Source organism: Cotesia glomerata, linkage group LG9 (genome assembly GCF_020080835.1).
Source record: "Cotesia glomerata isolate CgM1 linkage group LG9, MPM_Cglom_v2.3, whole genome shotgun sequence".
NCBI lineage: Eukaryota > Metazoa > Arthropoda > Insecta > Hymenoptera > Braconidae > Cotesia > Cotesia glomerata.
In genome coordinates this window covers 8,020,242-8,034,054 of record NC_058166.1, presented here as the reverse complement: position 1 = coordinate 8,034,054, position 13,813 = coordinate 8,020,242, and the positions used below count along the sequence as shown (strand labels likewise).

The 13,813-nt window shown below is 33.9% G+C and overlaps 1 protein-coding gene across 3 annotated transcripts in view; it reads left to right on the top strand.

The window, feature by feature from the left end:
• The window catches only part of LOC123271496 (head-specific guanylate cyclase), a 296,342-nt gene that overhangs the window by 135,381 nt on the left and 147,148 nt on the right, over positions 1–13,813 (top strand). For all 3 annotated transcript variants that reach the window (XM_044737842.1, XM_044737840.1, XM_044737841.1), the window contains one exon: positions 9,929–10,011. In XM_044737842.1, coding sequence (XP_044593777.1) covers positions 9,929–10,011 — 83 coding nt within the window. The remainder of the gene's footprint in view (positions 1–9,928; positions 10,012–13,813) is intronic.

Sequence of the window (13,813 nt, the reverse complement as noted above, 5' to 3'; positions counted from 1 at the left end):
CAGGGAAGCTTCCTAGGACCTTAAAACGTCGAGATCTGATGAAAACTCGATTTTCGAAAAACGGGGTAAAACCTATAACTTCCAGATTTTTGAAAATCTTCGATTTTCTTAGCGGGAAGTTAAAAATTTACATGAGTTTATATAGGAATCCACATAGGAAAGTATGGATGCGTATAAGAATCCATTGGAATCCACATAGGAAGTATGGATTCCTATAGGAATCCACATGGGAACCTGTAGGTTTATGGATTCCTATATGGGAAATCCACATAGGAAATATTAATTTCTACAGGAATCCAGATAGGAACCTGTTAGTTCATGAATTCCTGTATGGGAAATCCACATCGGAAGTATGGATTCCTATAGTGAATTTATATAAATGAAATAAACATAGACCTTGTAAGAACGTGACTTAGTGAATTAGGCCAGTGAATAATGTAGAATATTGTCAACCATGCGGTACCGGGTTCAAGTCCATCAGACGCGAGCAGCTTTTCATTAGATAAAATTACAAAATCCGTTTTTCAGAATTAATTTCAATTAATACTTAATTAATAGCAATTAATTTATAATTATTTTCAATCTATCAAATAAATTTTTTTTCGCCTGATTAATATGGGAATCTATGTAGGATTCTAACCTGGATTCCTATATGAGAAACGATATGGGAATCTATCCGAAAATGCCATGTGGAAATCCAGGTTGGTTGCCCATATGGATTTTTTTAATAGGGTCAGATCTGATCAGATCTAATTATATGTAGATCCATATATAACTATACATGAGTCTATGTATAATTACATATGAATTCATATGTCAAGTATAATTAGGTCTAATAATATATAACTTTATATATGATTGTATATGCTTATATATAGATCTATATATAACCATATATAGATCTATATATAAGCATATACAATCATATATAATTATATATGATCAGGCAAAATCATTTTTTCCCTGGATATGAAGCAAATGATATGATTTTATCAGTATTCTTATTATTTTGTTTGTGAATTTGGTTGGAAAGGGTATAGAGTTAAATTGATCGATTTCTCTTCGATAAAATGTATCTATCTCATTCGTTAAACTATACAGGAGAATATAAACTATACTAGCATAGACTACACAACAGTACACTAGCGTGATTGGAGCTACGGCATTTACAACTTTGAGAGAGCAGGTCACGCAAAAGCTCACCAATCAATCTCGAAAGCTTTCCTACATTTTCGTTCTGGCTTGTACTCCGGCAAACATTACTCACTTGACCTTTATATATATTTCATACATATCAATAAATAAATACCATGCATCAATTTTGTCGATTTTCTTTTTACGTTCACATACAAGAGACAAATCTTGGTAAAAAAAAATCCTACCCAATTCCCTCACAATCGAATTTAAATCTCGATCTCCGGCTGAAAAATTCTATTGAGTCCTTCATACCCAATGCTTCTTCGTATCAATCTTTGTACAAATATAAAATACGTTTTTTCATTATTTTTATATTAATGCTAATATTTTTAGCTCATATTCAATTTGTTTCTTTTTTCTTTCATATTTTCCGCGGCAATCTGTTGCCATTTCACTGAATGATGAACCAGCTACGTCTTGTTTGGTTTTTTTTGTCTTACCAAAGGTGCAAAGAAATTCAACTAGGATCATTAACGTTTTCCTGTGAAAAAATTCTTAACTTGCAAAAGAATGTACAGATATATATTTTTTTAAAACAAAATCATCTTACTTTTAAGATTTCTAAGTTGCATAATTTACGATCAGTGTCTTTGTCACTAACATTTGATTAAAAGCCGTAATAAGGAATTCGACTTTGTCATTCCTGAAAATCAATAATAAATACTAGCAACCTATATATAGTCACCGAGACTACCGAGAATTACGAAACAGAAATAAAATACTTTAGTTTGAAGATTTTTTTATATTTCTAATCACAATATTCATAATTTGAGTACTTTTGAAATAAATTTTAAAAGTAGTATTGCTATGATTAGATCAATTGCCAATAATTTCATGAGGGATGTATGGACAAAATTATAGAACCAAAAAATCAACCAAAATTTCTCCAAAAACTTGAACATAAAAAAATAATTATCACAAAAAAATATATAAACTCGTGAAAAGACATGAATTCAGGTTAAGGCATTTATGATGATATCAAATGTAGTTAAAAAAAAAAATTAGGAAAACGGTTGACCCTGAAAAAATACAATTTATATGTTGTTTTGAGCTCTCCGAGCTCAAAGAGATAACTTGTCACAGGATTTTTATTCCCTGTGTGCGTCCCTCCCTGCGCCTAAATTTGGCAACAGATCCACACTCGGTGTGTCTCTGAATTTATTATTTTATATTTATTTATTAATTTATTTATTGAATTTAATATTATTAGTATTATTTATATTTGAAATTTCTAATATTATGGTTATTAATTTAAGAATCAATTTTATCTTTATTTCAGACATTTATAATGAATTATTTATAATTTATTATTATTATTATTATTATTATTTGTGTGCATTGCCGTAAATCATTGTCATATAGTACCTTATTTTACTATGAGTGATAAATCATAGCCTTTACTCGCACGGGTGAGGCCCTACAATATCGATCGCGAGCAAAGAGTTCATTGAATTAGGGAAAATGGCTAGAGAAGCCCTTGTTGTCGAACACGAGGCCTCGAACGGTTTACGGTGACAAAAATTGAGCAGACACGCGGTGGCCCGCTTGGTGTGAGGTACACACGCGGGACCTCCGCTATTGTAAGGAGTGTGGATTTGGTGCCTTGGGTTGAGTTTCCTTTTTGATGAGTACTCACAAGTTGAGATTGATTAATATCCGCACACCGCTGTCGCCTGGCTTAAATAATTTGTTCTTTTATTGTTCAATTAAATTCACTATCGATTTATCGGGTTGATCCCGTAGCGAGTAAGGGTTGTTTTAAGGGAATACTTGTACCTATCCTGAAAGCCTCGTGTGGGTCCCTGAAATGGCCAGCAATTACTAGTTAAAGTATTACACTTACATTAATTATTATTACGTTTGTAAATAATATTGAAAAGCTAATATCTAAAATTATCGTTTATATTGGTTTAATTGTTTGAAATCTATTATATTTGTTCCATAAAGGATTTACTCTGTTATTTGGAAAGCAGATTTAGTTTTAAGTAACACCGTTTATAAATAAATAATTTATTTTTGTTAATATTTTCTGATTCATTAATGATTTATTTTATGTAAGTTACTTCCCGGATTACTTCCCTGTCATCCGTCCTTTATTTTAGCAGGATCTTTCGGGATATTACATAGATTTAATTACTTATTGTTTCTTACTCTGTATTTTACCCTAATTTTATTTTAATTGTACTGCAACCTGCGCTTTTCATCCGCATTAACTCGAACCCAGCCTGAGGGGTTTCCGGGTTAATTTATTATATATTTAAAAGGGCGAGCGTAAAATACCCTACCGAGCCGATATCTCCGCCATCGGTCGAATTTAGTTAAATTTTGGGGAAAAGTATTGTTACAAACTTTTCTATGCTTTTGAGCTCTTCGAGCTCAACACGGAAAAAAATAAATAGTAAATGCAACATGATGCAGTCTTGGTAAATAAACACGATGAAATCATGTTGCATCCACATGATTTGTCATCTTTCGGCTACATGACGATCATGTTGCGGTAACATGAGAAAATCATGTTGCGGTAGCATGAGAAAAATCATATGGCAGCAACATGATTTTCATGTAGCTTTAATAGCATAAAATTAAGCTGCAACAACTAAATATTTATGCTCCAGAAAAATTATTTATTATCAAGCAACTAGATTTTTTCGGATTTATAATTGTTCAGTGAACAGGCCTAGCCGCGATAAAGTCACCCCTGGGGGACTCCCAATTTCACGAGCCGCACCTGTCTACCGCTAGTTCCCGCAAAAACTAACCGCCTATGAAAGCTTAGCTTGACTGATCACGCCATGTCTCGGTGGTGTGATTGGTTGATCGCTCCGCTGACATGCGCAATCAGCCTCCTTCCCCAAGTCGACGAGGAAGAAGACGCATTATTATTATTATCTTTCGCTTCCACGCTTTCGCTGCATCAAGTCACCATTAGTATATATTTACTTTCGCTTTTGTTACAGATAAATTGTGTTATTTGTGCAATTAATTCTCCCCTTTTCCAGTCCCGGCAGTGCGTTCAACCACGTGTCAACCGACTTCGCTTTATTATTCACGCAGTGCTTTGTTTATCCACTTTTATTTAAACAATCCGCAAATTAACTTATTAAATATAACTTGTATTTAGTGTAGATAAATTTAGAGTGTTAATTTTTAATAATATTTACGTGTTTTAATTGAGATATGCAGACCAAAACCTTATCCTCCGCTTTCCCGTAATTACATCATTTTACAATAATATTGTAGATGAAAATTAGAGTAAAATATCAAATTAAATCATTTATAATGATATTTTTGCTTAAAGGGTTAGGGGTGGTCAGAATTTTCAAAAAATCGATTTTTTTTGCATTTTCTTTAAGTGTAATATCTGAAAAATATTGTCTGAAAGTTTGAAGTGAATCCGATAAATACTTTTCAAGTTATTCGACAAATAACAAAGGACGCTCAGGCACTCCAGAACACTCGAGAGCAGCTAGTGTAAAACTAAATGCGTTTTTCTCAAAACTATGTTTTTGTAATACCAACCCGCGAAACTTGGATTTTCGAGCTATAGTGAGAAGGGGTAAAATGAATGATATCTGGTAATCTATAGTTGAGTCTACTTTTCACGCACACGTAAGGATAAGTGACATCTCTCTCTCTATCTGTCTCTACATTCCCGCATGGATGCTAAAAAGTACTATAGGATATTTAGTTTCGTTTATTTCTACAATCATCCACCAGGGAGAGTATGAATCGAAAAAACAAATCTTGGCGACAAGTCGATTCTTGTAAATAATTTTACTAATATTTTAGTTTGTCATTCATTTACGTGTGACAGCTCATGAATGAATAACATTTTATTTGCATCCTCTCAAATCCGAGTTTCGCCGTTGCTATTACAAAAAATTTTGTTCGATACAAATCCGCAAAGGTTGGTATTTTGGTAATAAACTTGAAGTGATGACACTCGTCTGAGATTATACATACATTCTCAACAAAACCGAGTACGTTGTAATCGGTCGAGCGAAGCGAGAATGCACTCATAATCTCAGCCTCGTGACGTCACTTCAAGCTTACCAAAATACCTACCATTGCACATACGTATCAAAAATAACTATTTTTAAACTGGTGACCACTGTAACTCGGAAACCGCTCAGTAGATTTCAATGAAACTCATACAGTTTTTGGAAAACATAAAAATCTTGTGTCTGATGGAAGGATTTTTTTTTTCAAAAATTTTGATTTTTTATAAACAATTAACTGTTGGTTTTTTCCGTACAATCTAGAAAAATTTTTTGAGGCCGCCATTTTGTTAATGTTCAAAAAAAAGCATCGATCAGGTACTAGATTATCTATTAATAAAACTATTTTTCACTGTCCGATTGATTTTATATGAATCTTCAAGGATTTATGATGGTCACCGCAAGGACCTTTTTAACTTCCCGCTAAGAAAATCGAAGATTTTCAAAAATCGGGAAGTTATTGGTTTTTTGGTTTTACCTCCTTTTTTGAAAATCGAGTTTTCATCAGATCTCGACGTTTTGAGGTCCTAGGAAGCTTCCCTGAATGTTTTCGCAATGATGTCCGTGTGTCTGTGTGTGTGTGGTTGTGTGTGTGTGGTTGTGTGTGTGTGTGTGGTTGTGTGTGTGTGTGTGTGTGTATGTGTGTGTAACCCTTTTATAATTTTTGAACGACTTGACCGATTTCATCGCAGTTGGCGCAATTCGAAAGGGTTTGACCAAACTTAGATTTTGAATATACTTTAAACCGATTCGGATGAGTAGATTTTGAGAAATCTTAAAAAAACTACAAAAAAAATTTTTTTGAGATGTGGTTTTTTTGGAATTTCTTTTATATGGCTTTAGCGATCAATTCCCAAATCTAATCAGCTCTTAAGATCAAAAAACCACGTCGATCACTGCAAACCGGTCGAAATCGGTTATTTCGTTCGTGAGTTACCGTAGTAGAAAGAAAACCGAAAAAAGTGTTTTTTTGGAACTACTTCGAAATTTCTAGCTCGATCGATTTGAACTTGAAAATTCTTCATGAGGCTTTAAAAACTGCGTCGAATGCCATCAACCGTGTGAAAATCGGTTCATTCATTCAAAATTTATTGCCGTTTGAAAATTCAAAAAATTGTGTTTTATTAAACTGCTAGTAGAGTTTTGAGCTCGAAGAGCTCAAAATGACACAAAAATCATATTTGTGAGCTTAAGGAGCTCAAAAACATTATATGTAATTTGGAGCGCTTAAGTTCAAAATGAGCGGAAAGTTGCAGGGATGACCTTTAGGGTCAACCGTCATCCTAATTTTTTTTAATTGGATCAACACAAACAGCCATAACTTTTGAAATAATTAATTTTGTGTGCCGGAGTTATGTATGACTATATATTTTGGATATATTCTATGTAACAACTATATTTATTAGAATATTTGTAAAATGATTCAAAATTTTTAAAATTTAGGCATTATAACGATATCACAATGGTTGATTATAAAAATATACAAGGTTAAAATTTTTTTTGTTTTTTTTTTTTTATCAACTGTTGTTTTATCGAAAAGTATAAAAATTACGATAAAATAGTGTCATTTATTGTTTTCTTGTAATCAATTAAATTTATCTGAGAGGCAATCCATTGAAAGGGTTCATCTATCAATTTATCTTGTAGAAAATTAAATTCTTTACAAAAAAGGTCCTTTGAAATTTTGGTGTCAGATCAATAGTTTAGAAGAAAAAATCAAGAAACCACGACTTTTGAGCAATAATCGAATATACAATTTTTTACTGGCGAGATAGCTCATAAATTGGAAATAAGCTGTCAGAGCTTTTAAAGAGGAAGGATCCCTCTACATCTTCTGCCCATGGTTAAATGAATATCATGAAATCTCGCTAAGCTATAGATAATTTGAGCAGAAAAAAAATGATTTTAACGGGTTAATTAAATGAGAAAACTTCAAATTCATCCAGTGAGTACTTAAAATTGGAATTAAGAACTATACTTTGGTGAGAATTTTTTTTTCTATGTAAAGAACAATATTTCGTCAATGAAGAGAGAAAGAAAAATAGTCGTCTCAAATGAATCACCCTAATACACACACACACACGCACACACACACACACACACACACACACACACACACACACACACACACACACACACACGCGGAGGGTAGAGTTGTTCGCGTCCGTAAGTTCTGCTTTTACACCCTACACGTGCTCTCCGGGTAGTGCCAAATGAACAACACCAACAACAATATGGAAATGTCACGGAACTTTCAAACATTGTCTACAGTACAGGGGTTGGATATCTCAGTGCCGGCGAGGGAAGGCGTGCAAACGAGCCTAAACTCGTCGTTATCAAGTGACCGTTACGACAGCGGGGTGGACCCCATGGCTCTGCTGTCTGGAAATGCTATAGGGAGTACAAAAACAGCCCAGATGGAAGAGAACGGACAGCTGAGCAACGTTCCTCCAAAAAGTGGAGGACCTTTTGCTCCTGTCACAAAGCAAACCTTCCGAGGAAGAATTAACTCTGTACCGACCGTCACCAGCCAACAGTCACCAATGGAGAGGCTCGGAAGCAAGATTGAAGAGTTAGCCGACTTCATAAAAGACAAGAAGAATCTCCATCATGAAATCAGAAAATTGGTTACGTCTATTAGTACGGCATATAAAGTGGCCAACAAATCACCAACGACGTCAGCGTCAACGACTCAAACATCTCCGAGTCTGAGCAAAAAATCACAGCCATCTCTGGTCACTCCTAAGAAATTACCACAGCAAAGAGAGGGCAACAACAAGAAGAGGCCGCTGTTCACACCCAGCTCTTCCTCAGAAATCGACAAGCTAGCACAGAAAAAGACAGCCCGGTATGATATCTGGACCAAAGTGACTCAGCAAAACAAGAAAAAGGAAGAACAGGAGCCAGCAGCACAATCTGCTACAGCCCAAAACCAGCCAAGCAATGGTGGCTCCAAGAAACCGAGGAGGAAGAAGACAAGAACTAAAGCTGTGCTTGTTCAACCAGCTAAAGGGCGAACATACGTCGATCTCCTCAAGGTAATCAAGGCCAAGGTAAGCCTTGTCGAGACGGGCGTAGACATAAAGTCTATTAAAAAGACGAAACACGGAGGCGTTCTCCTTGAAATGGCTCGAAAGACCGAAGATAGCAAGGCTTTCACCGATGCAGTAAAATCAGCCACTGCAAACATCGGCACGGTCAAGACGCTAACACCAACAACAACGATCGAGATCCTCGACTTGGATGAAATCTCTACCGAGAGCGAAGTCCGTGAAGCACTCAAACGTGAATTCACTGACAGCCTGGAGGTCAAACGGGTAAATTTGACAAAACCCACACCACGAGACAATCGGGCAGCCTTCTGCAAAGTAGACGATATCTCTCGAACGAATCAACTGATTTTGACCGGGTTAGCGGCGATCGACGTGGTTTTTTAGGGTGAAAAACTGATTAGTTTTTGGAGTTTATCGATGAAGCCGTTTGAAAATTATTCCAAAAAAATCACTTTTAAAAAAAAATTTTTTACAGTTTTTTTAGATTTTTCGAAATCTACCGGTTCGAATCGGTCCAAATTGTATTCAAAATCTAAGTTTGGATAAGCCCTTTCGAATGACGCCAACCGCGATGGAATCGGTTGAACCGTTCAAAAGTTATAGGAGGTTTACACATTTACACACACACACACACACACACACACACACACACACACACACACACACACACACACACACACACACACACACACACACACACACACACACACACACACACACACACACACTCACACTCACAGACATAGTGACACTCTCGCGGGGATAGTCAGGGAAGCTTCCTGTGACCTTCAAACGTCGAGATCTGATGAAAATTCGATTTTTGCAAAACGGGGTAAAACCAATAACCTCCCGATTCTTAAAAATCTTAGATTTTCTTACGGGAAGTTTAAATAAATAAATAAAAATAATCCCATCATAAAATTTTCCTAACTTTCTTAATTATTTAGAATTTAAATTGACTGTCACCAAAAAAAAATATAAAATCATGGAAAGACATAAATTTAGGTCATTACTATTTTTATGGTACCGAATTTCACCATAGAAACCTATTTTATACTAAGGATAAGCCCAGCACAAAATTTTACTTATTTTTTTAATTACCCAAATCAATATTTGACATACAACGAAATTCACTAGTACAAAACAAAATAAATAAATCAACAAATTTGATCTAGTGCGAAATTCAAATCTATTTATAACTACACTGAAAACTTATCGAAGTAGATCAACTATATTAGAAAAGCATGTCAAACCTTTAACAGGCTTAACTTCAGATCAAGACCTTTCCTATAATACTAAATTTAACCAAAAAGACCCATTTCAATATTTTATTACCCAGGTGACAAAATTTTCTTGATTCTCTTAATTATACAGATTATATTAAAAGTATACAACTATTCAAAACTTTAAACTATTAAGGGAAAATCAAATGAAATAATTCAATTCGAAATTCACACCGAATATTTTTAAAATATACATAGTTCAACGGATTTGAATATTTCGAACCATTCCAATAATTCGAATTTTTACTACTATTCGATTCGATTTAACTTAAATATGAATTTAATTGATTATGAAAATTTACATTTTAAATTTCAGAATTAAAATTCCGTACTTTGAGCTAAACAAGAACGGTATAAAAAGCACATAAAGGACATAAAATTTATTCGTTTGTTTCAGAGAGAAATTACTCTACAACGTTGACTGTGAAGAGAACTACAATTTGCTTGAGGATATTTACGAGACCTTAAACTATGATTGCGGTAAGACTCCTATCAGATTATTTCATTTCTCGTATTATATGTATACATCATAAAACTTAATATTAATAAAGACTCCCATGTCACACTGTCTAGTAGGATTTGCATAAAGTTGTTCTAGTATTAATTCCAGGCAACCGGGAACCAAATCCTATTTAACGTGACTAATGTGCAAAAATCCTTTTTGAGAACCATTATTCACAATTATTCTTCTACAAATAAATCACTCTACTTTTTTTTTTTTTTTTTAAATAAAATGAGTATTTTTAATGTATATACATCGATAAAAAAAAAACTTGATTTAAGAAAATTGCTCTTTTCAAAATTTCACATTTGCTTTAATTAAGAAGATATTTTTCTACACGCAAAGAAAAATATGGGAATTATTGCCATAATTTATGGGAACAGTTCCCAGGCAATTATAGGAACTGTTCCCATAATTATCGGAAATTTTCCAAGAATTATGGGAACATTTCCTATAACGATGGGAATGGTTCCCATAATGGTATAGGAATGGTTTCTATAATTATAGGAATGATTCCTATACAATTATAGGAACCATTCCCATAATATTATAGGAAATATTTACATAATGATGTAGTAATGGTTCCTATATCATTAAGGGAACTATTGCCATAATTGTATAGGAAGGATTCCTAGAATATTATAGGAATCATTCCTATACCATCATGGGAATCATTCTCAAAACAAAATAAAGATAAAATCTTCGTGCGGAGTGAGTTCAAAATGATTCCTATAATATATACATGGAAAAAAAATAATTGGGGCTGCCACATGATACATTCCTGTGGCAACCACATGAAAAAATCATGTAGCAGCCACATAATTTTCATGTTACAGCAACATAATTTTCATGTAGCAGGTAATAATAGTTAAAACAACAATAATAATGCAATAATAATAATAATAATAATAATTTATATTATTAAGAGAATAAGAAAAATTTTGTGGCCAGTGTATTTAAGTGATAAAATGGGTTTTTGCTTGGAGTTGTGCCTTTTCAAGGTTTCATATCATTCTCACCAATAGTCAATTTATTATAATAAGAATTTAGGCTGCATTCGAAAATGCTCTGTGTCTAGAAACATAACGAAGAAATGACCTTTTATCTGGTAAACTATTGACATTTTTGAAGATATAAGCCCATCCCAATGTTACACTCATCAAGAGGTTTCATTTGAATACCCACATGCATTTTTATATATTTTTCATATATACATATATATATATATATATATATATATATATATATATATATATATATATATATATATATATATATATATATATATACAGGGTGTCCCAAAAGTAACGGACGCCATTGTAACATTTGATGAAAAAAATAATTCTGAGACGAAAAGTCCTTAGCCATTTTTTAATTAACCGCATAGATAATTAATTATTAATTAAAATAACGTCTCTGTATTTGTTAGAGAGAGAGCGCCAATATCCAGTAAAGTATGTGCCAAACAAAGACACAACTAACTGTATGACTAACTAGCTTCTATAGCTAACGTAGTCACACACATTTACTTACACATTCACACGTGCAAGCGTCTTCGTTTGGAACGCACTTGACTGGACACTAGTGCTCTCTCTCTAACGCATAAAAGGACGTTATTTTAATTAATAATTAATTATCTATGCGGCTGATTAAAAAATGGTTAAGGACTTTTCGTCTCAGAATCATTTTGTTTATCAGATGCTACAATGGCGTCTGTTACTTCTGGGACACTCAGTATATATATATATATATTAGGGTGTGTCATTTTAAGGCGATATTTTTTTTTTTACTGATATACCAGAAAATTTGCTAGTTTATAGAAAATAAAAAATTATGCCGCCGTGCTAAAGGGTTTAAGTCCAATAGCGGCTTAGCTCATCAAAAAATTCGATTTCCCATTTAAATAACACAGGAAATATTTTTTTTTGTTTCAAGTGGATTTTTCGTTGTTAAAAAAATTTTTTTTAAAAAAACCTTCTTATGACTTTTGTAGGAAATTAAATTCTCTACAAAATTATCTCTTTGGTCGAAGACTGTAGAACTACTAGTTTCGAAGTTATAGCCCGTCGAACGGTAACATTTAAAAAAATACACATTAAATTCCATTTAATTTTCAATTTATTACTCTTACATAAATAATTTAATTTTTTTTGTACATTGTCGAGCATTTAAATTTTAAATTAAAATATTGACTCGTTTTAATACAATAATCTCAGTCAAATTATTGTTAATTAATCGTTATAATTACAAGCAATATATTCCTTAAAAATATATTGCTTAAGAAAGAGGTTGGCAATAGCCTAATCGGCTCGGTACCTGCATTTCGAAAGAGTGGGACCAGGGTTCGATTCCGGCGCGCACCAATATTTTTCAATGATTATAAACTAAGAATATGTGCGTTTCATTGCCAGCCTCTGTGTACCGGTCGGGTTTTCTGTGGTTTTCCCATATAGTTATGGAGGTAAAATGTCATTATAGAAGTACCTCCATACTATTTAAGACCGTAATGCAAATGCAGGTACTGATTATAACGCGTAAGTCGGCCACAGTCGCAGCACATGTGTGTCGGGCATGAAAGAAAAAATCCCGACATGCAGGGTAATGGGGACGAAAAAAGTGGTTGAGAGTTATAATGACAGGGTTGAGAGATTATATTGCGGAGAAAAAAGTGGAGAGACAATAATTCCCCACCCTCCCTTGTAAAACACTCTACAGTGATACAAGTAAAACCATCCTCAATTATAACCTCAATTATATTGCTTAAGAATTTATCTGTTTCGAGAACAATTTTCACTCAGCCGGACAGAAACATCAGGACTCCACCATATTTGTATTTTCATTGTTTTAGTATACATAAAAGCATGGTATTGTGCGCCTTCAGCGATCCAAGCTCCTCGACAGGATTTAGAATTTGTGAAAGACTTACTGAATTATAAGAAAATAAAAAAGAATTTTTCAGAAGTAGCATCGAAAAAGTTCAGCAATCACTTGTAGTATTATCTTTCTGAACAACTTATTCGTTTGTTATTATTTTATGATAATGTTAGTGTAGAAATCAAAGTAAATTTAATTGAATCGATTCAGAAAAAAAAAGTCAAATTAGAAACTTTGAACGATTTAATGAAAAAAATTATAATATTAATTCCTTCTTAAACAAACAACTGTATGATTTTGCGTCAGTAGTGTTGTTGATTATTTTTGAAAGGTTGTAACGAGCCAGTCCCATGGCTAAGCGGTATAATGATTGTCATGCTTGCTTGGGACTGGTGAGGCGTGGGTTCGAATCCCGGTGTGAGCTGAAATTTAATTTTCAGTGAACATCGGTGCCCGTAACTCATGCCGGGCTGTACAGGTTTGGGTTTTTCGATGGTTTCCCCAAGCCCTGTGCTACCGGTGGGGCACAGGCAAATGCGTGCAGTTTCCCCAAAGTCGGCCCATCGCCGCATTACTCTCCAGGCTGAAAAAGTATGTAATACCGCCAAACTTATTCTGCCAAACTTAATGTACCGATCAGCCTGGAGTCCCCTTCCGGTCTCGGCCGGACCCCCATCGAGACAGAAGTCTGAAAAGCGGGGTTAAAACAACAAAAAAAAAAAAAAAAAAAAAAAGGTTGTAACACCCAACCGATATTTTAAATTTACGTTCTGATCAGTAAATATCTGACAAATGTTGCAATACTTGCTTAAAAAATTTTTTTAATTTACACGTTATTAATGATGCTGCGGAATGGGCCGTCTAACTGATGGAAGCCTACAATAAAAGCTTAACTGCTGATGAAGA